The 26,952-nt window shown below is 40.2% G+C and overlaps 1 protein-coding gene across 2 annotated transcripts in view; it reads left to right on the top strand.

The window, feature by feature from the left end:
* The first annotated feature begins 320 nt into the window (after positions 1-320).
* DHX40 (DEAH-box helicase 40) overlaps positions 321-26,952 on the top strand; it is a 42,125-nt gene continuing 15,493 nt past the window's right edge. The window contains exons 1-12 of one of the 2 annotated variants that reach the window (XM_054457872.2): positions 321-528; positions 1,377-1,544; positions 5,001-5,146; positions 7,605-7,724; positions 8,229-8,456; positions 8,677-8,743; positions 9,834-9,965; positions 11,766-11,865; positions 13,988-14,074; positions 14,213-14,395; positions 20,695-20,775; positions 22,419-22,576. In XM_054457872.2, coding sequence (XP_054313847.1) covers positions 417-528; positions 1,377-1,544; positions 5,001-5,146; positions 7,605-7,724; positions 8,229-8,456; positions 8,677-8,743; positions 9,834-9,965; positions 11,766-11,865; positions 13,988-14,074; positions 14,213-14,395; positions 20,695-20,775; positions 22,419-22,576 — 1,582 coding nt within the window. In that variant the 5' untranslated portion in view covers positions 321-416. Of the gene's footprint in view, positions 529-1,376; positions 1,545-5,000; positions 5,147-7,604; positions 7,725-8,228; positions 8,457-8,676; positions 8,744-9,833; positions 9,966-11,765; positions 11,866-13,987; positions 14,075-14,212; positions 14,396-20,694; positions 20,776-22,418; positions 22,577-26,952 lie in introns of those variants that run through there. The other variant, XM_054457874.2, reaches the window with a different exon arrangement.

The raw sequence follows: 26,952 nt of genomic DNA, 5'->3' as shown, positions 1-26,952 counted from the left end.
TGAGTTGACGAACGCAGCATTCTGGGATCATGGTTCCAGCTCCGGGCAGAGGGTTACATCGTGTCAGGTGTGCGAAGGCAGAATAGCCTGCAGAGACCACTGTGGCGTTGAAAAAAGGTGTCGTCGCGACCTTTGGCGCCGAAGAGGCGAAACAAGAGGGGGTCTTCTGGCCCTCAGGTATGGCTCAGCCGCCCAAGGCGGAGCGCACGTGGCAGTTGGCGGGAAATCCCTGGGGGTGGAGCCTCGGCTCGAGGTCCGGCCGTCCCGTGCCACGTCATGGAGCAGCTTCCCCTCCCCTTGCTACAAGTCGCACGCGCGGAAGTAAACACCTCTACGTCATCAGGGCGCGTCCTCGTCTTTCCCCTCCCATCTCCTCAGATCGGTGGACGTGCTCGCCTCCACTCGGGGCCAGGTCTATGTCCCGGTTTCCCGCAGTCGCGGGCAGGGCGCCAAGGCGGCAGGAGGAGGGTGAGCGGTCAAGAGACCTCCAGGAAGAGCGGCCCTCGGCTGTTTGCATCGCCGATAGAGGTGCGGTCCGCGGGACGGTACGGAAGCCAGCGGGAGTTACGGCGTGGGGGTTTTGGTGAGGGGATGAAAGTACGTCTTTGGCGGGCTGAGAAGAGTAGTGAGGAAGCCTTGGCGTTCTCCTGGCTTTGCAAGCCCGAGGCGAACTTTGCGTCCAATGAGCACTTTGCCTTAGAGGGGGGCGGTCCCAGATCCAAGTTAGGCGAAAACCTTACTGGGGGGCGAAAAAGTGAACCCCAACGCCCGAAATGCATTCTGTTCTTAAACAGGCTCATAAACCCTTTGTTCTCTACCCATTCATCCCCCCCCCCCCCACCCTTCGTCGGGCCGCCAGCCTGCCTTTGGGTACGATATGAAGGGAGCCAGTTTCCAGGAGCCAGTTTCCATGGTTACCCACCACTTGGCCTTCTGGGATATCAGTCGCTCTGAACAGGGACCTAACTTGAACCATGAATCAGAAGCAAACACAGGTGGCTTCTAATCCAGCCGAGAATTTTATGCTGTGTTCCAGTTTTTGGTCTATTGTTAAGTAAAATTGAGTTTTGTGCTTCTGTGTAAGTATGCATGTGTATACGTTGCCTTGAGCTATACTTGCTTTGAAAAGTACTTTGAGTTACGCGTGAACAAATGCTCGGGTTGCTGGATTTCACCAAAAAGTTGTTCTGGGCTCATTAACCCTCACTTACAAATTGCGCTCATTAACGCTCACTTACGTGAGCGATTTAACTGAGAAGTCTTGGGTGATCCCTTCCAGCCCTAAAATTCTGTTGCCTTTCTGGTTTTAGTCCTGAGAAATTGGTCAGAGATATCTTTGCAAGTCTTTTAATTGACTTGTTTTTCTGTTATTACAGAAGAGAAAGGATGCACGTCCCAGGAGGGAGGAACTACTCCAACTTTTCCTATTCAGAAACAAAGAAAAAAGATTATTCAAGCTGTGAGGGACAATTCATTCCTTATTGTTACTGGAAATACAGGAAGTGGTAAAACAACTCAACTCCCAAAATATCTGTATGAAGCAGGTGATTTTTTTCTGTTGTAATATTGGAAATATTTTTAAAATATCCTCTTTTTAAAGGCCAGTAGGACTTCTGTACTCCATGATTGCCCACTATTTGCTTTATAGTCCCACTTCTCTTGGCACACCCCCTTCCCCTATGTCTCCTTTGCTTCTTTATGGTCTATTTCAGGTTCGAGAATTAGTTGGGATGGCAAATTTTCCCAATTTTAATTACCATAATAATCTCAAATAGAATTACATCTAGATATTAATTCCACTTTACAGAATAAGGTTGTCTAGCACTAGACTATTAACCGTTGGATACTGAAATAATTTTGAGGGGGAAGAGATATGTGATACCTGTTGCTGCTATTAGTACTTCTTGGTTCTTTCTCTAGAGCATTATCAGGTAAATATTTATCCCCTGACTTTGCCAGCACAAGCCAACTAACAAATTACCTTTAAAATATGTTAAGTAAAGTTAATAGGAGGCCTTTGGTTTGGACTGATCCCCTGCACTAGACCCAACAGACCAAACCAAAATGGAGTTACTCATACTGAAGTTCCACGCCACCAAGTCTAGCAACTAAATTTTTCATCTACTGAGAAATCAGGAGAAAGAGATAATAGCCAAATCCCCAAACAGACCAGTTTTAGGAGCATCAAGAAGTTTCCTCTGCTTTAACTTTTACAGGAAAAGTAACTTTGAAATCAGCAATCTGCTTTTTGTTTTCTGTTTCTGCTTTCCTCAGCCCTTTTCTGTCTATACAATCAGCCTCCTCTGCTCAGCTCATTGGAACACTCATTCTATTTTATGAGACGATGGGTTGATGTGATTCCAGATTTGGAATCGCAAAAGCCAATTAAAAATTTTTGGCCGGGCACGGTGGCTCACGCCTGTAATCCCAGCACTTTGGGAGCCCGAGGCAGGCGGGTCACGAGGTCAGGAGATCGGGACCATCCTGGCTAACACAGTGAAACCCTGTCTCTACTAAAAATACAAAAAAAAAAAAAAATTCGCCGGGCGTAGTGGTGGGTGCCTGTAGTCCCAGCTACTCCGGAGGCTGAGGCAGGAGAATGGCATGAACCCGGGAGGCGGAGCTAGCAGTGAGCCGAGATCGTGCCACTGTACTCCAGCCTGGGAGACAGAGTGAGACTCCGTCTCCAAAAAAAAAAAAAAATTTTTAGGCCGGGCGCGGTGGCTCAAGCCTGTAATACCAGCGCTTTGGGAGGCCAAGGCAGGTGGATCACGAGGTCGGCAGTTCCGAGACCAGCCTGGCCAACATGGTGAAACCCCGTCTCTACTAAAAATACAAAAATTAGGCGTGGTGGCGGGCGCCTGTAATCCCAGCTACTTGGGAGGCTGAGGCAGGAGAATCGCTTGAACCCAGGAGGCAGAGGTTGCAGTGAGCTGAGACCGTGCTGTTGCAGTCCAGTCTGGGAGACAGAGTGAGACTGTGTCAAAAAAAAAAAAAAAAAAAAAAATTAACTAAATTTGTTGTAATTGTGTCTTTTGACAAGTGTCTTTCAGTATGACAGAACTTTCTGTCATAAGGTTTGTGAAGAGCAGTATTATATTGGATATGATTTGCCTTAAAAAATAACAAATATATTATTCTAATGCTTCAATCTAAGATGCCATCTATTAAGATATATCACTATTTTATATGCAGTAATCCGTTCTTATCCTTGGGAGATGCCTTCTAAGACCACTCAATGCCTGAAACTGCCAATAATACCAAACCCTGCATATACTATGTTTTTTCCTATACATACATACATACCTATGATAAAGTTTAGTTTATAAATTAGGCACAGTAAGAAATTAACAACAACAACAACAATAAAATAGAGCAGTTATGACAATATACTGTAGTAAAACTTTTGTAAATGTGGTGGTCTCTCTTTGTCTCTCAAAGTACTGTAATATTTTTGGAGCTCCATTGACTGTAGGTAACTGAAAAATTGGAAAGCAAAACCAAAGGTAAAGAGGGACTACTGTACCAGTAAGAATGGAAACATGCCATCGATTTTAAGATGCAGCTCCATTCCCAAATATATTAAAATGGTATATGGAAGGTGCATATATATATATATAGATGTAGATATAGATATATTTTTTGAGATGAGATCTTACTATGTCGCCCAGGCTGATCTCAAACTCCTGAGTTCAAGCAATCCTCCTACCTCAACCTTCTGAGTAGCCAGGCTCCTGAGTAGCTCGGATTACAGGTGTGTACCACTGCTCCCAGCAGAAAGGTGGCATATTTAAGTCCAGTTTTAGGCTGGGTGCAGTGGCTCATGCCTGTGATCCCAGCACATTGGGAGGCTGAGGCAGATGGATCACTTGAGGTCAGGAATTTGAGACCAGCCTGGCCAACATGGTGAAACCCCATCTCTACTAAAAATACAAAATTAGCTGGGTGTGGTGGCGTGCACCTGTAATCCCAGTTACTTGGGAGGCTGAGGCAGGAGAATTGCTTGAACCCAGGAGGTAGAGGTTGCAGTGAGCCGAGATTGTGCCACTGCACTCCCGCCTGGGCAACAGAGCAAGACTCTATCTCAAAAATAAATAAATAAACAAATACAGTTTTACTCTTGTGGCAAAAGTAAATTTATTTTGGGAAGTGTGTGGAATTTTATGAATTCTTGTGTTTCAAAATTCTTGTCTTACCTTTAGAGTAGATTTTTAGACAGAAAAAACCAGACAAAGCCTCAATTCTAATTTAAAGAATATATTTTTTACAAAAAAATTAGCTAGGCCTGGTGGCAAGCGCCTGTAATCCCAGCTGCTCAGGTGGCTGAGGCAGGAGAATCGCTTGAACCCAGGAAGTGAAAGTTGCAGTGAGCCGAGATCGCGCCACTGCACTCCAGCCTGAGCAACGGAGCAAGACTCCATCTCAAAAAAGAAAATATATATATATATGTATAGATATATATATATACTTTTTTTTTTTCTTTTTTTTGGCCGGGCGTGGTGTCTCACACCTATAATCCCAGCACTTTGGGAGGCAGAGGCAAGTGGGTCACCTGAGGTTGGGAGTACAAGACCAGCCTGACCAAGAGGGAGAAAACCCATCTCTGCTAAAATACAAAATTAGCCCAGCATGGTGGCACATGCCTGTTATCCCAGCTACTTGGGAGGCTGAGGCAGGAAAATTGCTTGAACCCGGGATGCAGAGGTTGCGGTGAGCCGAGATTGCGCCATTGCACTACAGCCTAGGCAACAAGAGCAAAACTCTGTCTAAAGATATATATGTATAATATATATATTTATTTATTTTTGAGTGGTTATTAATATGTATTATTTTAAATTAATATTTAAATTTCCATGATGCAAACATAGCAGTGTGTTTTTAATTTGCAAGATATTCTTTTGGAAACATTCAAGCAGTTTTGTATTGATTGGCCAAAAACAATTTAGCTCTAATAGGAAGACAATTGCTAACATTGTTGTGTTTATCTCTGGTTTTGATAGGGTTTTCACAACATGGTATGATTGGTGTAACTCAACCACGAAAAGTAGCTGCTATATCAGTTGCTCAGAGAGTAGCTGAAGAAATGAAATGCACTTTGGGATCCAAAGTAGGATACCAAGTTCGTTTTGATGATTGCAGCTCTAAGGTACAAAAGTCTTGTTGGTATTTGTTTCTTTTCTTTTTCGGGACAGGGCCTTGCTCTGTCGCCCAGCCTGGAGTGTGTGGCACAATCATGGCTCTCTGTAGTCTCTACCTTCTGGGCTCAAGTGATCTCCTACCTCAGCCCCTTGAGTAGCTGGGACTACAGGAGCATGCCACCATGCCCAGCTGATATTATAAACTTAACAGAAAGAGTGGAGAGAGTTCTGAAAGATTTTTAACTTCAAAGTTCAATATATATTTTAAAGAATTTATTTTTGTTGTTCATTGTTAATGCTTTAGCTCTCAAGTGTCCTGATATTCATCCCATTTTCTCCTTCCTTAGTTTATAAATGACAGTTTATTTTCTTAGGATTCTCTTATTTATGTTTTTTAACTGTAAGGATTCTTGACATGTAGGTTTTTAAAATGTTTTATTGTAGTAAAATATATATAACTTAAAATTGACCATTTTACCATTTTGGTATACAATTCAGTGCCATTAAGTATGTTCACAATGGGCTGTGCTTGGTGGCTCACGCCTGTAATCCCATCACTTTGGGAGGCTGAGGCGGGTGGATCACCTGAGGTCAGGAGTTCGAGACCAGCCTGACCAACATGGAGAAACCCTGCCTCTTCTAAAAATACAAAATTAGCTGGGCATGGTGGTGCATGCCTGTAATCCCAGCTACTCAGGAGGCTGAGGCAGGAAAATGGCTTGAACCCGGGAGGCAGAGGTTGCGGTGAGCTGAGATCGCGCCACTGCACTCCAGCCTGGGCAACAAGAGCAAAACTCCACCTCAAAAAAAAAAAAGTGTGTTCACAATGTTGGGTAACCATCACCATTTCTACTTTCAGAACTTTTTTTTTATCATCCCAAACAGAAACTCTTATCTTTTAAACGATAGATTAAAACCCCCATTTCTCCCTCCCCCTAGCCTCTGGTAACTTCTTTTTTTTTTTTTTGAGACGTAGTCTCACACCGTCGCCCGGGCTGGAGTGCAGTGGCGCGACCTCCAGTCCCTGCAACCTCTGCCTCCCAGGTTCTAGTGATTCTCCTGCCTCAGCCTCCCAAGTAGCTGGGAGTACAGGCTCCTGCCACCACGCCCAGCTAATTTTTTGTATTTTTAGTAGAGATGGGGTTGGTCTCAAATTCCTGACCTCGTGATCTGCCCGCCTCGGCCTCCCAAAGTGCTGGGATTACAGGGTAAACCACCGCGCCCTGCTGTAACTTCTGTTCTACTTGCTGTCCCTACAAATTTGCCTACTCTAGGTACCTCATACAAGTGGAATCACACAATATTTTGTACTTTGTGTCACTCTTATTTCACTGAGCATGTTTTCAGGTTGATTTATTTTGTGTGTTTGTATTCTTGAAGTCAGTGGAAAGCTGAATTAACAAAATCAGCCAGTTAACAAAATCAGCAAGTGTTAAAGCATCTTCTATATTCATGGCACCAACAAATTTAAAATTTTCTTTTTAATATGAATATTATAATTTACATTCCGTGTGGATTTCTTAATCCTGTCCCAGCTACAAAACGATCCCTGGTTTACATATGTTCCCTAATGGGAATGGCCATCAAATATGGCACAAGATGACTCCTCAAAATACTATCTTTTTGCCTTCCTAGTGGTCACTGTTTTTTCTTTCTTCCTTCCCTTGTTTTATGGATGTCGTTGCTGTTATTCCTAGCCTTTGGACCTTTTTCTCACCCTGTTTTAATGTTTGTTGAGTGACACATTTTTATTTTGAGATAATGTCTTGCTAAGTCACCCAGGCTGGCGTGCAATGGCGTGATCTCAGCTCACTGCAGTCTCCGCCTCTCAGGCTCAAGCAGTCCTCCGGTCTCAGCCTCCCAAGTAGCTGGGACTACAGGCATGAGCCACCACACCTGGCTAATTTTTATATGTTTATTAGAGATGTGGTTTTGCTATGTTGTCCAGGCTGGTCTCGAACTCCTGGACTCAAGTGATCCGCCCACCTCAGCAACCCAAAGTGCTGGGATTACAGGCATGAGCTTCCGTGTCCGACCTAAGTAACACACGTTTTAATAAGAGGAGAGAGTGGGTGGAAAGTATGCACCTATTTTCTCATTTCCCCTGAATCCTCTAAAATAGGGGCTGAGTCAGAAAGATAAATCTCATTTCACTGTTGTTTTCCACAACTTGCTCACCTAATGCCATTGCATCATCTTGCCACTCTCCTCTGACTTTATTGTATTTCCTTATTGGTGATTTTTGTTGCTTTGTCCAGGAATACCCAAGTGAGTTATTTGTCCCTTTTTCTGTATAGACAGCATGTTTTGTAACTTACCATCATTTTGTATACATAAGTTAGACTATTTTTATGTACCCTTTTATTTAATCAGATTGGTTTGATCACTTAATGTTTGTACTTCTTGAGGAAAATTTAGTTGGGAAAGTAGTGGTGTATTTCTGTGACTCTGCTGTTTGAACATTAGGAGACAGCAATCAAATATATGACTGATGGATGTTTACTGAAACATATTCTGGGAGATCCAAATCTTACCAAATTCAGTGTCATTATTTTGGATGAAGCCCATGAAAGAACTCTAACTACAGTGAGTATTTTAATTTATTATTATTTTTTTATTAGCAAGTAGTTTGTTTGGGTAGCTTTTTATTGTGTAGAGAATTGCCTCCTCTTACTTTTTAATTTAATTTAACTTTTTAGAGATGGAGTCTTGCTCCATTACCCAGGCTGGAGAGCAGTGGCACAATCATAGCTCACTGCACCCTTGAACTCCTGGGCTCAAGTGATCCTCCCAGCTCAACCTCCTGAGTTGCTGGTACTGCAGACGTGCATCACCATGTCTGGCTAATTTTTAAGAATATTTTTTGTAGAGACAGTGTCTCGTTTTGTTTCCCTGGCAGGTCTCGACCTCCTGGCCTCTGACCTTGGCCTCCCAAAGTGCTGGGATTACAGGTGTGAGCCACCTCACCTGGCTCCTACTTATATTTTAATGTATTAAAATAGGAATTCCTTGGTTAGAATAGCAGTGTATTTAAAATAGTTTGGCTGTTAAGTGCACTTGTGACTTATTAGAAATTTACTTTTCTTTCAGGATATCTTATTTGGTTTATTGAAGAAGCTATTTCAGGAGAAGTCTCCTAATAGGAAGGAGCATTTAAAAGTGGTGGTAATGTCAGCAACTATGGAATTAGCCAAGCTTTCTGCATTCTTTGGAAATTGTCCAATATTTGATATACCTGGAAGGCTTTATCCAGTCAGAGAGAAATTCTGCAATTTGATTGGTCCACGAGACAGAGAAAATACTGCGTATATTCAAGCGGTATTACTTGGCATTCATTTGATGTCTTTTTTTAATATCTGTGATTCTTACTAATTGGGTAGTTTGATAATTCATTTGTTCACTACTATTTTAATGACAGTCCTCACAGGTCCTAGAACTTTTAAGAACCAAATTTAATTTTTCTGTGGGGCAAGGGAAGTGGTGGTAAGGGAATGACTGTATTTCCACTAGCATATTATGCCTGCATTTCTTGCTTTAGATTGTGAAAGTCACCATGGATATCCATTTGAATGAAATGGCTGGAGACATCTTGGTTTTTCTGACTGGTGAGCATTCAGTATCAAGTTAAAATAAAAAACATAAGTATTTGTAAATAAGGAATATGGCACCCAGATAGAGTGCTACCTCTGTTGGGAATTCTGTGCCCTTCTCAAGTGTTGCCCTAGCTTTTTCTGATTATCTGAATAATTTTAGGTAAAAGATAGATAAAAATTGTAAGCTAGCTGCCAAAGAGGATTATATATATTTATGACAAAGACATATGTTTATGTCAAAGACATAATAGTATATATATATTTTATGTCAAAGACGTAGTATATATATGTCAAAGACATAATAGTGTATATGTATATTTACACACACATATATATGTCAAATGTCAAAGACATCAGGCTCATTAGTAAATATATGTAAAACACACTGACCTTTTAATAGAAAGAAATTAAATAGTGAAATATTGTTTTTGTTGGTCTGTCTTAGATAGAAATGTAACCTGACTAAACAGACCTGGGTTAATTCCATTATTTCAAAGGACATTTCACCAGGTTGTTCTTTGGGTGGTGGCATTGTACTGTGTGATAACAACACATAAGGTGTAGAATCTATGTGTCGTAGACAAGCATGTGGCATTTTTGGAGATCAAAAATAAAATAGTTAAATCCCAGACTAGTGGTATAACTTTTCAAGTAGCAGCACCCTCCTAATAGGAATTAGTAGTTTCCTTGTTTACCTTTTTCCTCTGCCTTGTAGTAATCTCAGAAGTGAGGGATTGTAGCAATCTTTGCCTTTTGGAGATTACTTAAGTATTTTGAAATTTAACCAAATGCAGTAGCACCCGAACTAGCTTTTCTCCTTTGTTAACAATTTAGTGAGTCTTCTCAAATACAGGGTGAAAAGCTTGAAGATGATAAATATTTTTATTCCTTTAGAGATTTAAGTTCCTTAGAAACTGATGTTTCTTCTACTTCGAATTTTATTGTTGAAATATGGTACAGCTTATGTGTTCATCTTCTTTACATTAAATGAGAGATTTACAATAACTTTTAGGCAAAATTAATTTTAATCTTGACATTTTCTTTATTTTTAAATTAATTTTTCTGTTCAGTTGCTGAAGTTATTTTTTTCTTCCCATTTTAGGCCAGTTTGAAATAGAAAAAAGTTGTGAGTTACTTTTTCAGATGGCAGAGTCTGTTGATTATGATTACGATGTTCAAGATACCACCCTCGATGGCTTGTTAATATTGCCGTGTTATGGATCTATGACAACAGGTAATTTCTCATTAGAATAGAAAATTTGATTTTTTTAAGAAACTTTTTATTGAATAATCATGTTTACAGAAAAGCACTCAGATCTTAAGTGCTTAGGTAAGTTTCACAAACCAGTCTCACCTTTGTAACCCACATCCAGATCATGAAACAAATCAGTGAGAACCAGCATTCCTTGAGATAAGTGATTTTTTGCCTGAAGTCTTTTTACATTTACTTTTTTGAGAGCCGTGGATATCCCCCTTATTATCGTTTAGAGTATTGTTTCTCCCAGCAAAACAAAACTATTGGTGAGAATTCTTTGAAATGAGGACAGTAGTTTCTTTCTGGTATTACTGTTAAGTCAAACCTAATTTGCCATTGCCACAGAATTTTTAGAAATTGTGTATATCCAGCTATATCTAAGTCTAAACACAGTGGATTGTTTTCTTTTTTTTTTTTTTGTGACGGAGTCTTGTTCTTGTCACCCAGGCTGGAGTGCAGTGGCGCAATCTCAGCCCACTGCAACCGCCACCTCCTGGGTTCAAGCGATTCTCTTTCCCCAGCTTCCCAAGTAGCTAGGATTGCAGGCACTCGCCACCATGCCTGGCTAAGTTGTTTTTTTTGTTGGTTTTTTTTTTAGCAGAGATGGGATTTTGCCATGTTGGCCAGGCTGGTTTCAAACTCCTGACCTCAGGTCATCTGCCTGCCTTGGCCTCCAAAATTGCTGGGATTACAGATGTGAGCCACCATGCCCAGCTGTGGATCATTTTCCTTTTAAAGTAGCCATGCCTTAGTCTGCTTTTCAAGAATGATCCTGTTCTTTGGTGAATTCCAAGAGCAAATGCAAACTCTTGATTTGACATTTTGATTATAGTAAATATTGTTGAATGAGGTTTAGAATTTGTTTTATAAAACTTTTATTACGGAATTTAACTTGTAAAATTAAAGGGAAATTAACCTTAGCCTCCTATTTGGAGTTGGAATTAGCATTTGAATGTTTTTATATTTTACGTGTATGTGTATTAACAGCTTTTGTTGATTGGGTGATTCTTATCCCTATATTAACAAAGTTTTGGAATATATGTGTCAGTAAAGAACATAGATGTGCTATTTTGGAAATCTCTTCTATGATGATATTAGCTCCTTACTCTCTATTGAAGCATAGATATCTATTTTAGATTTTGTCATCTTCAGGGAAATTCTTAGGATCATTGTTTAAGGTTCTCATTGTTTTCTCAAGATTTGGTTCACCGATGCTTTTATAATTTACATTGAAACCGATAAAAACCCATTATGTTTGGTTGGTTATTAACCATTAACTAAATATGTACATAGACATATATTTTTCTATACAGAGTAAATAATTTCATTCTTTCTTACTGCCACATTGAAAATAATGTTCTGGATTTTCTGTTGCCTCTGGTTTTTTTGTTTTGTTTTTTTGAGATGGAGTCTCGCTCTGTCGCCCAGGCTGGAGTGCAGTGGCGCGATCTTGGCTCACTGCAACCTCTGCCTCCCGGATTCAAGCAGTTCTCCTGCCTCAGCCTCCCGAGTAGCTGGGACTACAGGCGCGCGCCCCCATGCCCGGCTAATTTTTTGTATTTTTCCTAGAGTTAGGGTCTCACCATGTTAGCCAGGATGGTCTTGATATCCTGACCTTGTGATCCTCCTGCCTCAGCCTCCCAAAATGCTGGGATTACAAGCGTGAGCCACCACGCCCGGCCTAGAAACATGACTTGTAATGAAAAATTGAGTTCTTCAAAACTTGAGTTTGACACATGCATGTTGTAAATTGGTATTTTCTTCTTATATATACTTTAGATCAACAGAGGAGGATATTTTTGCCACCACCACCTGGAATTAGAAAATGTGTCATATCCACCAATATTTCTGCAACGTCTTTGACAATAGATGGAATCAGGTATAACTTTTGAACTTTCTCTTAAAGTCAAGGAAGCCTATCGTTACTAAACATTAGCTAAACATTACTGAGTTTGCTTTTCTGTGCCCTCCACCAATTCCCTTCTCTCCTACTTTTTGATGTTCTTAACATGTAATCACCTATTTTGTTTTGTAATTATTGATTGCTTTGAGTAGGAAATGGAGTAGGAGGTACATACTATATTCCTATTCACACTTTTTTTTTTTTTGAGACAGGGTCTCATTATGTTGCTGAGGCTGGAGTATAGTGACTATTCACAGGCGTGCAGTCATAGCACACTGCAGCCTTGTATGGAGATCAACCAATCCTCCCGCCTCAGTCTCCTGGGTAGCTGGGACCACAGGCATGTGTCACTGTACTTGACTGTTCACACTTTTTAACTACTTGGCAACTTGAAGCTTCCTCTTTTCAAATTTAAGATTATGTAGATTATGTATAATGCTTCATGGGTTTCACTAAATAGGAAGCCAAACCTATTTTTCTGTACTCCCATTATAAGCATATACCTTAGATGATTTGATATTTCCTTTTACCTCGCAGCCTCACTTGGTAGAGTTAGTTTGTGTATCCAATGTTTATCTGGATGTATTGTCTCTGACTTTTTACCTTTTTGTGAAAATTAACTATGATTCAGGTCCCTTATCTTTTCTGGATGTAGTAAATAGTGCTATCAAATTTTTGGGTAAATTTAGTAAGGAAACGCTAAGAAATTTTAAGTCTGGACTGACAACTAATGCAAAATTCTTTAAGACTGGGTTATTTATCATTTACTCAATATATTTTATTTCTTTAGCTAAGTCTGATTGTCTGTCTCAGGAAGGCTGAACCTGAATCTCAAAGATCCTGTGTGTTTCTTCTGGGTAAAATGATCACCCAGGTCTGAGAGGAAGTCTAATTTCCTCTGCTTTTCTTCATTACTTTAAAAATAATGGTTTCACTAAGGGATTAAGGGAGTGCTCTCCTGGGTAAATTAACCTCTGTAATTTTCTGTTTCCTGCACAGGCAAAAGCCATTAAATAGCATGTTTCAGAATGTTGTCTTGTTACTGCTATCCTTACCTTACTGGTTCCTTACCTGACTTGTTCACCATTTAATTGGCTTAGAATGGCATGTTAAGGGCTAGTTGAAATTAGATTCTGAATCTGTTTAAATGGTCTGAAGCTGACTTTGAAGTTTGTGTATTTTTTTTATTGAGGCAAAATTCACATAAAATTAATCATTTAAAATGAATAATTAAGTAGTACTTAGTACATTTACAGTATTGTGCAATCACTGCTTCTGCTTAGTTCTAAAATATTTCGACACCTCAAGATAAAACCCCATACCCATTAAGCGGGTACTCCACATTCCCCTCTCAACCCCAGCCCTTGGCAACTACCAGTCTTACTTTTTGTTTGTACGTATTTTCTTTTTTTAAAAATTCTTTAGATGTGTCAGCAGGAAGCAGTATGTATTTTCTATTCTGGATATTTCATACAAATAGAATCATATAATATGTGGCCTTCTGTGTTTGCTTTCTTTCACTTAGCATAATATTTCTGAGGTTCGTCCACATTGTAGCATGTATCAGTACTTCATTCTTTTTTGTGGCTGAATAATATTGCATTGTGTGTGTGTGTGTGTGTGTGTGTGTGTATGTATATTCCATTGTGTGTGTGTATATGTGTGTGTATATATACTACATACATATATACAAAGCAATTTGTTCATCCCTTCTTCCATTAATGGTTAATGGACATTTAGGTTGTTTTTACCTTATGGCTGTGATTCATAGTGCTGATATGAACATTGGTCTATAAGTATTTGAGTACTTGTTCTCAGTTCTTTTTGGTGTACACTTAGAAATGGAATTGCTGGATCATATGGTAATTTTATGTTTCACTTTTTGAGGACCTCCGAACAATTTTCCACCTCGGCTGAACTATTTTACATTCCCACCAACAACATATAAGGGTTCCAATTTCTTGACTTTAAAGTTTTACACTTAACATAAAAGGCATTGTACCTGCTAGTTTGCTAGAAAAGGAGAAACCACAGTGGTTAAAAATTAACAAGTCTTCTTTTATTTTCCAGAAACTTAACTTCCTTTGATTCTTCTTAGATATGTGGTAGATGGTGGCTTTGTGAAGCAGTTAAATCACAACCCCAGATTAGGGTTGGACATCCTGGAGGTGGTTCCAATTTCAAAGTAAGTCTCTATGTCAAATCTTTTTATTCAAAGAACAACTGATTAAATAATTTCTCGCTGGTTTGGGGAGACAAAGTAAATTACCTGAGAAACCCACAGAACATTTTGGGGAATTTTTGGTTTTTTTTCCTTCTGTAGGAGCGAGGCATTACAGCGAAGTGGCCGAGCTGGCAGGACTGCTTCAGGAAAATGCTTTCGGATCTATAGTAAAGATTTTTGGAACCAGTGTATGCCTGACCATGTGATCCCTGAAATTAAGAGAACTAGTTTGACATCTGTAGTTCTGACCTTAAAGTGCCTTGCCATACACGATGTCATAAGGTATGTAGACAACTAGAAAAAAAAAAAGAAAAACTTGTTAACCTGGAACCAAGTTATTGGCCCAAAAATTATTTTGAAATATTTAACTCATACATCCCTGAGAGTTGAGGCTAACCTCTTTTACAGGTTGGTTTTTATATTGGTTGCTTTTCTTTTTTCTTTCTTTTTTTTTTTTTTTTTTTTTTTTTGAGAAGGAGTCTTGTTCCGTTGCCTAGGCTGGAGAGTAGTGGCGCGATCACGGCTCATTGCAACCTCCGCCTCCCGGGTTCAAGCAATTCTCCTGTCTCAGCCTCCCGAGTAGCTGGGACTACGGGTACTTGCCACCATGCCCAGCTAATTTTTGTATTTTTAGTAGAGATGGAGTTTCACCTTGTTGGTCAGGCTGGTCTCGAACTCCTGACCTCAGGCGATCCACCCGCCTTGGCCTCCCAAAGTGCTGGGATTACAGGTGTGAGCCACTGTGCCTGGCTCTATTGGTTGCTTTTCAACTAAACTAACACAGAAGACTTCCTTGCATTGCTTTAGTAGGATCTCTTGCTCATGTTTAACCTTGGCTTAATGGTGGGGTTAGGGGGTTGTGCTGATGTTTATTTGGATCACTTAATAACCACTGTTTATTTGTAATGAAAGGTATATAATGAGCTGGGCATAACAGCTTATGCCTGTAATCTCAACACTTTGGGTGGCCAAGGTGGGAGGGTTGCTTGAGCCTAGGATTTCGAGACGAGCCTGGGCAACATAGTGAGACCTTGTCTCTACAATAAAAAAAAAAAAAAAAAAAGTCTGATATGGTGCATGCTTGAGTCCCAGATATTTGGAGGCTGAGATGGGAAGATCGCTGGAGCCTGGGAGGTAGAGGCTGCAGTGAGTCATGATTGCATCACTGCAGTCCAGCCTGGGCAACAGAGTGAGACCCTGTTTCAAAAGAAAGGGGCTGGGCGCGGTGGCTCATGTCTGTAATCCCAGCACTTTCGGAGGCCAAAGTGGGCGGATCCCTTGGGGCCAGGAGTTTGAGACCAGCCTGGCCATCCTGGCAAAACCCCGTAGCTACTGAAAATACAAAAATTAGCTGAGCTTGGTGGCACGTGATTGTAGTTCCAGCTACTCCAGAGGCTGAAGCACGAGAATCACTTGAACCCAGGAGGCAGAGACTGCAATGTGCCAAGATCACACCACTGCACTCCAGCCTGGTCAACAGAGCGAGATTCTGTCTCAAAAAAAAGGGTATACAGTTGGAAAGTGGAGTGTTTTTTTTGTATGGCCAGCATCATACTATATACCATGAAAGACAGAGTAATACTTTGTAGTTTTTTGCTTTCACTAAGCTTAAGTTATATTAGGGAAACAAGGTTCAGACACGTGAAATAAAGGATAGAAGAACAGTTCTATCCTTTAGAACAGTTAAATTAGCCAAATGTTAATATAATTTATTGGGATAAGATAGAATATTGTTATAGATAGAAATTTCTGTCATACATGGTAGGGGAATTAATGGAGGAAAGTACTATCTTCTTTATTTTGGTCTTAATTGCCTTGGAATGTAAAGGTGTTCAGGAATTTTGGGGGATGATAACCATGCAGTTTTTAAATTCATAGTAAGTGATTATTAGGTGCATCCAAATATGTATTGTAGGCCGGGTGCGGTGGCTCACGCCTGTAATCCCAGCACTTTGGGAGGCTGAGACGGGTGGATCACCTGAGGTCAACGTGGCCAACATGGTGTAACCCCGTCTCTATTAAAAATACAAAATTAGCCAGGATGGTGGTGCTCGTCTGTGATCCCAGCTACTTGGAAGGCTGAGGCAGAAGAATTACTCGAACCCGGGAGGCAGAGGTTGCAGTGAGCCGAGATTGCGCCATTGCACTCCAGCCTGGGCAACAAGAGCGAAACTCTTGTCTCCAAAAAAAAAAAAAAAAAAAGCAAAAAATACCCCAAAACCCACAAATACTCATTGTATACTCTTGGAAAGCCAAGTTGCCAATTTCAAAATGTTTTGATAGTTACCATTAGACTAGAGATTTTCTGAATGAGAATATGTAGATACTGGAAAGAGAAAAGCATGTAATAAATGAAATTCTGACTGTAACAGTAAATTATACCAATGAAAAGAAGGAAAGCGCCGTTTAAAGAAATCCAAAGAGCCAAATAGAAAACTTTCAGATGAACCCAGATTTTAAAATAATGTCTTGATTTTTTTCATTTGGGGAAAAAGGGCCGTTTTTGGAAATAGCTGCTCAGTAAGTTTGACATTGACTCCTAGTATATTCACAAAGGATAGCAGAGCAGCCTCTAACCAAGAATGAGTATAAGAAAAATAGGAACAATAATTAATATCATCTGCACTGAATTATTTTTCCATCTTAAGTCTTAAAACCCATAGTGTACTAAAAATCGCAAAATTTTGTTTCAAAATGCTTGAAACAAAAAACAAAGACTTCCTTTTTAAAAAGTTGTATAAAGAATAAGGAGAGGTAGACCCAGCGTTTGGGATAGATGGTATAGGATTCATAGACGACAGAAAGAAAATGGATCTTCTCAATTATTATTTTGCTTTCCCTTTCTTTTCCATCAGGAAGAATAATTTTAAAACTGAAAATGCAAGAACAGGTCTGAATAAGAAGGAATTAATGACTCAGGTGGATTAGGAAATAATGAAGGAAAATCCACCACCATAAATGATTTTGTCTTGAGCATTTAGACATTATTTCCATGGTGTTAAAAGAACTTGCAGATTTAGCGTCAGAGTCACTGTAGGTCATCTATGAGAAGTTATGCAGAATAGGTTACCAGAAAATTGTGAGAAAGGCAAAAGTCTTGATTTTTTTTCATTTGGTAAAAAGGGCGGGTTCTGGAAACAACTACCCAGTAAGCTTGACATTGATTACTAGCGAACTCTAGTACAGTTTATTGAAAAATGGTTTAAGGAAATTTAATGATGATTAATGAGTATGAATTTTAAAGGTTCACAATGAATATGTCATTTTTTGTTGTTGTTGTGTTTGGTTTTGGTTTTCTGAGACAGGATCTCACTCTGTCACCCAGGCTGGAGTGCAGTGGCGCAATCTCAGCTCACTGCAACTTCCGCCTCCCAGGTTCAAGCGATTCTCATGTCTCAGCCTTCTGTGTAGCTGGGATTACATGCATGTGCCACCACGCCCGGCCAAATATGTCATTATAAGCCATTTCCTTTTCAGTTTGAGGACAGGCCCGTCCACATAATGGGTGCTCCACAAGAATTTATTGAAAGTTAACCTAATGTCTTTTATTTTCAGCACAGTATTTAACAATACTGCATTTGATATCTTGTGAATAAAAAAGTAGTCTGTAGATGACAGTACTGCTGAGTATAGTTGCCAGATAGCCCAGTCTAGAAAAGTATTAATTAATTGCTTAGTGTAGACTAGATGAAGTTTTTACTGGTATTGTGCTGAACTTAGTTTTTTCTTGATAAACATTTTTAATAATAATACTGAATAAAAATATTGAAGTCATGATTATATTTTTCTGGAAAATATCTTAATATCTAATAGGTAGATAACTAAGCTTTAAAATGACTTTAACAGATTAGAACCATGGGCAAAAATCAACAGGGTATAAATTTTAAAGGATATATCTTATATCCTGTATTTAGGATGTACAATAGCAAATACATGTGGTAGAGATCTGAAATTATCAGATCATCACAAACTTAATATTGGCTTATACCTATGGCTCTGTTTAAAAAAATTTTTTTTAGGCCGGGTGCGGTGGCTCACGCCTGTAATCCCAGCACTTTGGGAGGCCAAGGTGGGCGGATTGTGAGGTCAGGAGATCGAGATCATCCTGGCTAACACGGTGAAACCCCGTCTCTACTAAAAATACAAAAAATTAGCTGGGCGTGGTGGCAGGCGGCTGTAGTCCCAGCTACTCAGGAGGCTGAGGCAGGAGAATGGCATGAACCCGGGAGGCGGAGCTTGCAGTGAGCCCAGATTGCACCACTGGACTCCAGTCTGGGCGACAGAGCAAGACTCTGTCTCAAAAAAAAAAATTTGTTTTTAAAATTCCACTGGCATAGACTTTGATTACATTAATAAACTAGGTGATGGGGAATTACAGCATTCCTGTTATGTGTTGGTCACTCAACATTTGGAATTCAGTTTTGGATATAATCAAGTTTTATGAGGAGTTTGACATACTAGTGTTTTTAGAGAATGGTAAACATACTAGTGTTTTTAGAGAATGTCACTTAGGTATGGTAGGTCTCTTAAAAACCAAGTAACTTATAAGGAGTGGTTGACAGAATTGATAATTGGAGGAATCAAGGGGGAAATTAATTGCGGTATTTTAGAATAAATAGTTTTTCCTTTTATATAGAAGAAGCAGCTGACTTGTTTGGTATTGCTCTAGCACAAGGGTGGCAAACTATGGTCTAATCTCACTGACTGTTTTTGTAAATAAAATGTTAGAATGCCGCCATACCTATTTGTTTATGTGTGGCTGCTTTCACTGTAATAGCATGGTTGAGTAATTGTGACAGAGACCATATGGCCTGCAAGTCTAAGCTATTTACTATCTGGCCCTTTACAGAAAATGTTTACCAATTCTTGCTGTAGAAGCTACCAGGACCTATTGGTACAAGTTGTAGGAAAGCTGGCAGTGGAACAGTGTAAGAGATTTTTGTTTGCTTATTTTTTCTTTTTATAAGAGATGGGGTCTTGCTGTGTTGCCTAGGCTGTTCTCAAACTCCTGAGCTCAAGCATCCTCCTGCCTCAGCCTCCCAGAGTGCTGAAATTATAGGCGTGAGCCACCATCCTTGGCCTTGTTTGTTTATTTATTTTTAAATAGGGTTATCAATCCTGGAATGGACATTTTATATAAGGTATTGGACTTTTTGTCTTTTATTGGATTTTTTTCAAGGTGAGAAATTGGAGTAGATGATTTTTCATATCCAGATTTAAGGTGGAAAAAATAACCCAGTGCAGATGATATCAAGTAATTATTTTTCCTGTTTTTTTAAAAATATATATTCATGTTTGATGATGCTATCCCTTTTGAATATTATTGTTAATTTTCTTGTTAATTTTATTATATTTATTAATAGCGCATTATGGTAATGTAAGAGAATGTCCTTATTTTCAGGAAATGCAAGCTGAGATAGTTGTAAGTATGCAATGGCATTGTATTTGCAACTTATTCTGAGATAGTTTGGCAGAAAATAAGTACATACACATGCACACATATGTGACACAAATATGGCTAAATTAATTGAATATATTTCCCTGTTTATATAAAAGCATTTTGTCCGGCCGGGTGCGGTGGCTTACGCCCATAATCCCAGCACTTTGGGAGGCTGAAGTGTGTGGATCACCTGAGGTCAAGAGTTTGAGACAAGCCTGACCAATATGGTGAAACCCCGCCTCTACTAAAAATACAAAAATTATCTGGTCGTGGTGGCAGGTGCCTGTAATCCCAGCTACTCAGGAGGCTGAGGCAGGAGAATCACTTGAACCCAGGAGATGGAGGTTGTAGTGAGCTGAGATTGCCACACTGCACTCCAACCTGGGCAACAGAGTGAGACTCCGTCTCAAAAAAAAATTTAAATTAAATTTAAGAAGCATTTTGAGGCTGGGTGTGGTGGCTCACACCTGTAATCCTAGCACTTTGGGAGGCCGTGGTGGGCGGATTGCTTAAGCACAGGAGTTCAAGACCAGCCTGGGCAACACAGTGAAACCCTGTCTCTACTAAAATACAAAAAATTAGCCAGGCGTGGTGGCATGTGCCTGTAGTCCCAGCTACTCGGGAGGCTGAGGCAGGAGAATTGCTTGAACCTGGGAGACGGAGGTTGCAGTGATCAGAGATCGTGCCATTGCACTCCAGCCTGGGCAACAGAGCGAGACTCCATCTCCAAAAAAAGCATTTTGAGGTACTATTGAACAATTTATAATTTTCAGTACTAATTAATATTTCTCTACTATTTTTATGAAAGTTTGGAAAAAAATTGTGGACTGCAGAAAAGAGTAGATTTGACATAGGCTGTGAAGGATGGGTGGGGCAGGATTAGGATAAGTAGACTGGTGAGAGTATTTCAGCTAAGGGGAGTCAAAAAGAATCCCTTCTTGAAGTAGAGGAGTGTGATTCAGAAAAAAATTATTTCCTCTTTTGCTGAATGCTGATCATGATCATATACTTTTTTTTTAGAAAAAGAAGATGACTTGAAAAATAGAAATAAAACCTTTTAAAGAAATTTTCGTCATATCTATATAAAATCCTACCATGTTCAAGGAATGCCTCTCACTTCATATCTTATTTAAATACACAGGTTTCCCTATTTGGATCCACCTAATGAGAGACTTATTTTAGAAGCTCTTAAACAACTTTACCAGTGTGATGCTATTGACAGGTAAAAAAAAAAATCACAAAACAGATATTGATCTCTTTTTAAACAGGGCTCTAAATACCTTTCTCTATCAGTAGAAAATAATTTGTTTAAATTGAATGGATTGTTAGTCTTTCATCACAATTCTGATTGAAAAACCAGCCGAGCGCGGTGGCTCATGCCTGTAATCCCAGCACTTTGGGAGGCCGAGGTGGGTGGATCATGAGGTCAGGAGATCGAGACCATCCTGGCTAACATGGTGAAGCCCCGTCTCTACTAAAAATACAAAAACAAAATTAGCTGGGCGTGGTTGCGGGCGCCTGTAGTCCCAGCTACTCGGGAGGCTGAGGCAGGAGAATGGTGTGAAACTGGGAGGCGGAGCTTGCAGTGAGCCAAGATCACACCACTGCACTCCAGCCTGGGCGACAGAGCGAAATTCCATCTGGAAAAAAAAAAAAAAAGGAGAGAGAAACTACACGATATAACCCCTTTTGTTTAATAAATATTGGTATTATTTAACAAGTCATTTCTGAGTACCATTTCAGTGCCAAGCATTATGCTGGATACATAAAAATGATAAGAGAGCCAGAGTCCTTGTTTTTATGTTTGTGTGATGGGGTGGGTAGGTTTGATATTAATAATTATTATTCTCTTGGATGTGCGTGGTGGCTCACACCTGTAATTCCAGCACTTTGGGAGGCCAAGGCGAGCAGATTGCTTGAGCCCAGTTGTTCGAGACGAGCCTGGGAAACATAGTAAAACCCATCTCTACTGAAAATACAAAAATTAGCCGATTGTGTTGGCACACGCCAGTAGTCCCAGCTACTCGGGAAGCTGAGGTGGGAGGATCGCCTGAGCTTCGGAGGTCGGGGTTGCAGTGAGCTGAGGAGATTGCGCCATTGTACTCTAGCCTGGGAGACAGAGCAAGGCCCTGTCTCCAAAAAAAAAAGGTAAAATTTAAAAAATAAAATTATTATTCTCTCATGTCTTCAAAGACATCTTTTTTTTTTTTGAGATGGAGTTTTACTCTTGTTGCCCAGGCTGGAGTACAATGGTGCAATCTCAGCTCACTGCAATCTCCACCTCTCAGATTCAAGCAATTCTCCTGCCTCAGTCTCCCAGGTAGCTGGGATTATAGGCATGCACCACCATGCCCAGGTAATTTTTTAATATTTTGGTAGAGATAGGGTTTCACTATGTTGGTCAGGCTGGTCTCAAACTCCTGACCTCAAGTGATCTACCTGCCTCGGCCTCCCAAAGTGCTGGGATTACAGGTGTAATCCCCCTCAGCCTCCTTAGTAGCTTTGCAACCTTTGCCTCCCGGGTTTGAGTGATTCTCCTGCCTCAGCCTCCCAAGTAGCAGGGACTACAGGTGCATGCCACCACACCCAGCTAATTTTTGTGTTTTTAGTGGAAACGGGGTTTTGCCATGTTGGCCAGGCAGGTCTTGAACTCCTGACCTCAGGTGATCCACCTGCCTCAGCTTCCCAAAGTGCTAGGATTACAGGCATGAGCCACCGCGTCTGGCCTAATTTTCTTAAATTGAATTGAACTTCTGGAGGTGATTGGAGGTAGTGTAAATTATATGTGATTTATTCTGAATGATGAATGTTACATTTGTACTCTCCTAGTGTAGAAAGACTTACAAACTTTTTCTTTGTATTAAGGAGTGGCCATGTCACCAGATTGGGTTTGTCTATGGTGGAGTTTCCTTTGCCTCCACATCTGACATGTGCAGTAATAAAAGCTGCTTCCCTGGATTGTGAAGATCTACTACTTCCAATAGCAGCAATGTTGTCTGTGGAAAACGTCTTCATTAGACCTGGTAAGATGTTTATTTTAAGTTGTGTTTTTTAAAATTAATAGACTTGCCTGGGCACGGTGGCTCACGCCTGTAATCCCAGCACTTTGGGAGGGCAAGGCGGGTGGATTGCTTGAGGTCAGAAGTTGGAAGACCAGCCTGACCAACATGGTAAAACCCCATCTCTACTAAAAAAAAAAAAAAAATACAAAAAAAAATTAATAGACTTTATTTTTTAGAGCATTTTTAAGTTTACAGAAAAATTGAGTAGAAAGTACAGAGGGTTGACATTCATCCCCTCAACCTCCCACAGCGATTTCTCCTATTAACATCTTTCATTTGTATGACACATAAGTTGCAATTGGTGAGCCAGTATTGACACATTATTATTAACTAAAGGGATCACTCTTTGTGTTATGGTTTTAGCTGGGATTACAGGCATGTGCCACCATGCCTGGCTAATTCTGTATTTTTAGTAGAGGTGCGGTTTCTCCGTGTTGGCCAAGCTGGTCTCGAACTCCTGACCTCAGGTCATCTGCCCGCCTTGGCCTCCCAAAGTGCTGGGATTACAGGCGTGAGCCAGCATGCCCAGCCAGGTTGTTTTCTTATTGTTAAGAGGTCTTTGCATATTTTAAATAGTTATTTAACAGATATATCTTTTGTAAATATTTTCTCCCAGTCTGTGGTTTATCTTTTAATTGTTTTGACATTGCCTTTTGCAGAGCAGAAGTTTTTATTTTTGATGAAGTCTACCTTATCAATTATTTCTTTCATAGATTGTGTCTTTATTGTCGTATCTAAAAAAGTCATTGTCGTACCCAAAGTCATCTAGATTTTCTCTTCTATTGTCTTTTAGTATTTGGACGTACAGTTGTTGCGGTACCATTTGTTCAAAACACTGTCCTTTTTCTGTTGAATGCCTTCGCTTCTTTGTTAAATATCAGCTGACTATTCTTATATGGGTCTGTTTCTGGGCTCTGTATCTTGTTCCATTTATCTGATTGTCTGTTCTTCCACCAATACCACACTGTCCTGGTTATTGGAGCTTTATAGTAACTCTTGAAGTTTTGTTCTTCCTCTTCAAAATTGTTTAGGCCATTTTGGATCTTTTTCATATAAACTTTAGAACCAAGTCTGTTGAAATCCACAAAATAACTTGCTGAACTTGCTGGAATTTTTTTTTTTTTTTTTAAATGGAGTCTTGCTCTGTCACCCAGGCTGGAGTGCAGTGGCCTGATCTCGGCTCACTGCAAGCTCTGCCTCCCAGATTCGTGCCATTCTCTCGCCTCAGCCTCCCAAGTAGCTGGGACTACAGGCGCCCGCCACAACGCCCGGCTAATTTTTTGTATTTTTAGTAGAGACAGGGTTTCACTGTGTTAGCCAGGATGGTCTCAATCTCCTGACCTTGTGATCCACCCTCCTCAGCCTCCCAAAGTGCTGGGATTACAGGCATGAGCCACTGCACCCAGCCCTTGCTGGGATTTTAATTGGGATTATGTTTTAATTAAGATAGATTAAGTTGCAAAGAAATGACATCTTGACAGTATTGTCTTCCTATCCATGTACATGGAATATCTCTTCATTTATTTAGATTGCCAGTAATTCATTGAGCATTTACTGAGGGTTTACTGTGCCTTAGCCCTAGGACAGAAAACAGGATAAACGAGTTTTGTTGTTGTTGTTTTTGAGACGGAGTTTCACTCTTGTTGCCTAGGCTGGAGTGCAATGGTGTGATCTGGACTCACTGCAACCTCCTCCTCCCAGGTTCAAGCGATTCTTCTGCCTCAGCCTCCCAAGTAGCTGGGATTACAGGCATGCGCCTCCACGCCTGGCTAAATTTTGTATTTTTAGTAGAGATGGGGTTTCACCATGTTGGTCAGACTGGTCTCGAACTCCTGACCTCAGGTGATCCGCCTACCTCAGCCTTGGGATTACAGGCATGAGCCACCATGCCCAGCCCGGCGTTAATTTCGTTTCATTTGTAAAGGAAGATAGTGCTTTTATAGTACATTAGTAATATACTAATTTTTTTTTGTAGGATCAAAAGAAAAGGTAGTTTAGCCCTTGCATCCTTAGAGAATTCTTTTGAAGTTTCCAGGTCTTTAAACTTCTGCTTCTTTCTTTTCTTGGTATGTCAATATAGGACACAATTTAATTTGACATATGTTAGATTTGTTTTCATGCAGTGGAGTAATTTTTTCTTTCAAGGAGCTTCCAAATGAACAGTATACCTTGTCTGCAGCCAGACAATAGAATGGGTTAGCTCACTGGCTTTATACCTTTGTAGGCTGGAAGTGTCGGGTCCAGATTAATTTATTATTGCCATGATTATAATGGAGGATACATTTTTCTATAAAAATACTCTAATCAATATACTGTTTCAAATAGTTTGCAGTCTTTTTTTAATTTAAAAAATTTTTAAATTTTATTGAGACAAGGTCTCACTGTGTTGCCCAGGCTAGAGTGCAGTGGCGTGATCTTGGCTCATTGCAACCTCTGCCTCCCAGGCTCAAGTGATCCTCCCATACCTCAGCCTCCCCAGCAGCTGGGACCACAGATGCTTGCTACTATGCCTGGCTAATTTTTTGTATTTTTGTAGAGATGGGGTTTCACTCTGTTGCCCAGGCTGGTCTCGAACTCCTGAGCTCAAGTGACCCACCAGCCTTGGCCTCTTAAAGTGCTGGGATTACAGGCATGAGCCATTCCACCCAGCAGTTGCAGTCTGAAGTGTCAGAATTTTAATTCTAGTAATACCCCTAATTGCAATTTTTTGTTCTAATAAAATGCTGTATAAAAATAAGTAATGTTAACTGGTTTTCATGAGGTAGTATCAGAGATAAAAATACCAGTGGGCACAGTGGTATCCCAGCTCCTTGGGAGACTGAGGTGGGATGATTGCTTGAGCGCACGAGATCAGGGCCAGCCTGGCCAACATAGCAAGACTCCATCTCTAATAAGAAATTAAAAAATAGGCCAGGTATGGTGGCTCACACTTGTAATCCCAGCACTTTGGGAGGCTGAGGCACGTGGGTCACCTGAGGTCAGGAGTTTGAGACCAGCCTGGCTGACATGGTGAAACCCTGTCTCTACTAAAAATATAAAAATTAGCCAGACGTGGCGTGCACCTGTGTTCCCAGCTACTGGGGAGGCTGAGGCGGAAGAATTGCTTGAATCCAGGAGGCGGAGGTTGCAGTGAGCTGAGATCGTGCCACTGCACTCCAGCCTGGGTGACAGAGACTCCATCCCGAAAAAGAAAAAAGAAAGAAAGAAATAAACAAGCTAAAATATTTCAAAACCTATTTACAGAGTATTGAAGTAGGAGTTAAGAGTGCAGGGTTCTGTCCAGCTCCACTACTACCTAATTATCTGACCATGGCCCTAGCTTTTCTAGATTTCATTTTTCATTTGTAAAACCAAGAAGTTGGATTAAGGTGACCAACTCTAATAGTCTTTTAAGGCTAGAAAAAGAAAAATGTTTTTTCCATGTTGGAATATTTAAATAGATAAAATCAGTTTGGTGTTAGCCTTTTTTGAGTGACATTTATTCTTATATAATTTCAAATAAGAATAGCAGAGGAATTCCTTTATACCTTCTATGCAGTTTCAGCAATTTTTAACATTTTACCTCCTTTGCTTTATTACTCTGTCTGCCTCTATATATGTATATATAAATGGATTTTTTTCTTTTTCTGAATCATTTAAGAATAAATTGGAAGCATTGTGCTCCCTAACCACAAAACATTTACATCTGTATTAGGCAAGAACAAGGGCAATCTCTCATTTAACCATAGTACATTAATCAAAATTAGGAAATTGTTTTGTTTTGTTTGAGAGAGAGTCTCACTCTGTTGCCCAGGCAGGAGTGCAGTGGTGAGATCATGGCTCACTGCAGCCTTGACCTCCCGGGCTCAAGCAATTCTCCCACCTCAGCCTCCTTAGTAGCTGGGACCACATGCATATGCTACCATGCCTGACTAATTTTTAAAAATTTTTTGTGGAGACGAGGTCTCCCCATGTTGCCCAGGTTAGTCTCAAACTCCTAGGCTCAAGCAATCCTCCTGCTTTGGTCTACCCAAGTGCTGGGTTTCCAGGTGTAAGCCACTATGCCTGGCCTAAAGTTTGGAAATTTAACTTTGATACAATGTTACTATCTAATCCAGAATCCATATTGAAATTGTCCATTTTCCCTGGAATCTACAGAAAGTAGTTTGAGAATTGGTAAGCTATAGTACTGTGAAAACCCTGTATAACTACAGTTGGATATTTGTTTACAGTTAATTTTAGGTAAAATTTACATATAGTGAAATGCATAAATTTTAGGTGTATAATTCAATGAATTCTGTAAAATGCTTATACCCATATAACCCAAGCCCTGTCAATATATAGAACGTTTTTATCAC

Source organism: Pongo pygmaeus, chromosome 19 (assembly GCF_028885625.2).
Source record: "Pongo pygmaeus isolate AG05252 chromosome 19, NHGRI_mPonPyg2-v2.0_pri, whole genome shotgun sequence".
Classification (NCBI taxonomy): domain Eukaryota; kingdom Metazoa; phylum Chordata; class Mammalia; order Primates; family Hominidae; genus Pongo; species Pongo pygmaeus.
Note: the sequence above shows the minus strand (reverse complement) of the source record. Positions and strands in the feature narration are given on the sequence as shown.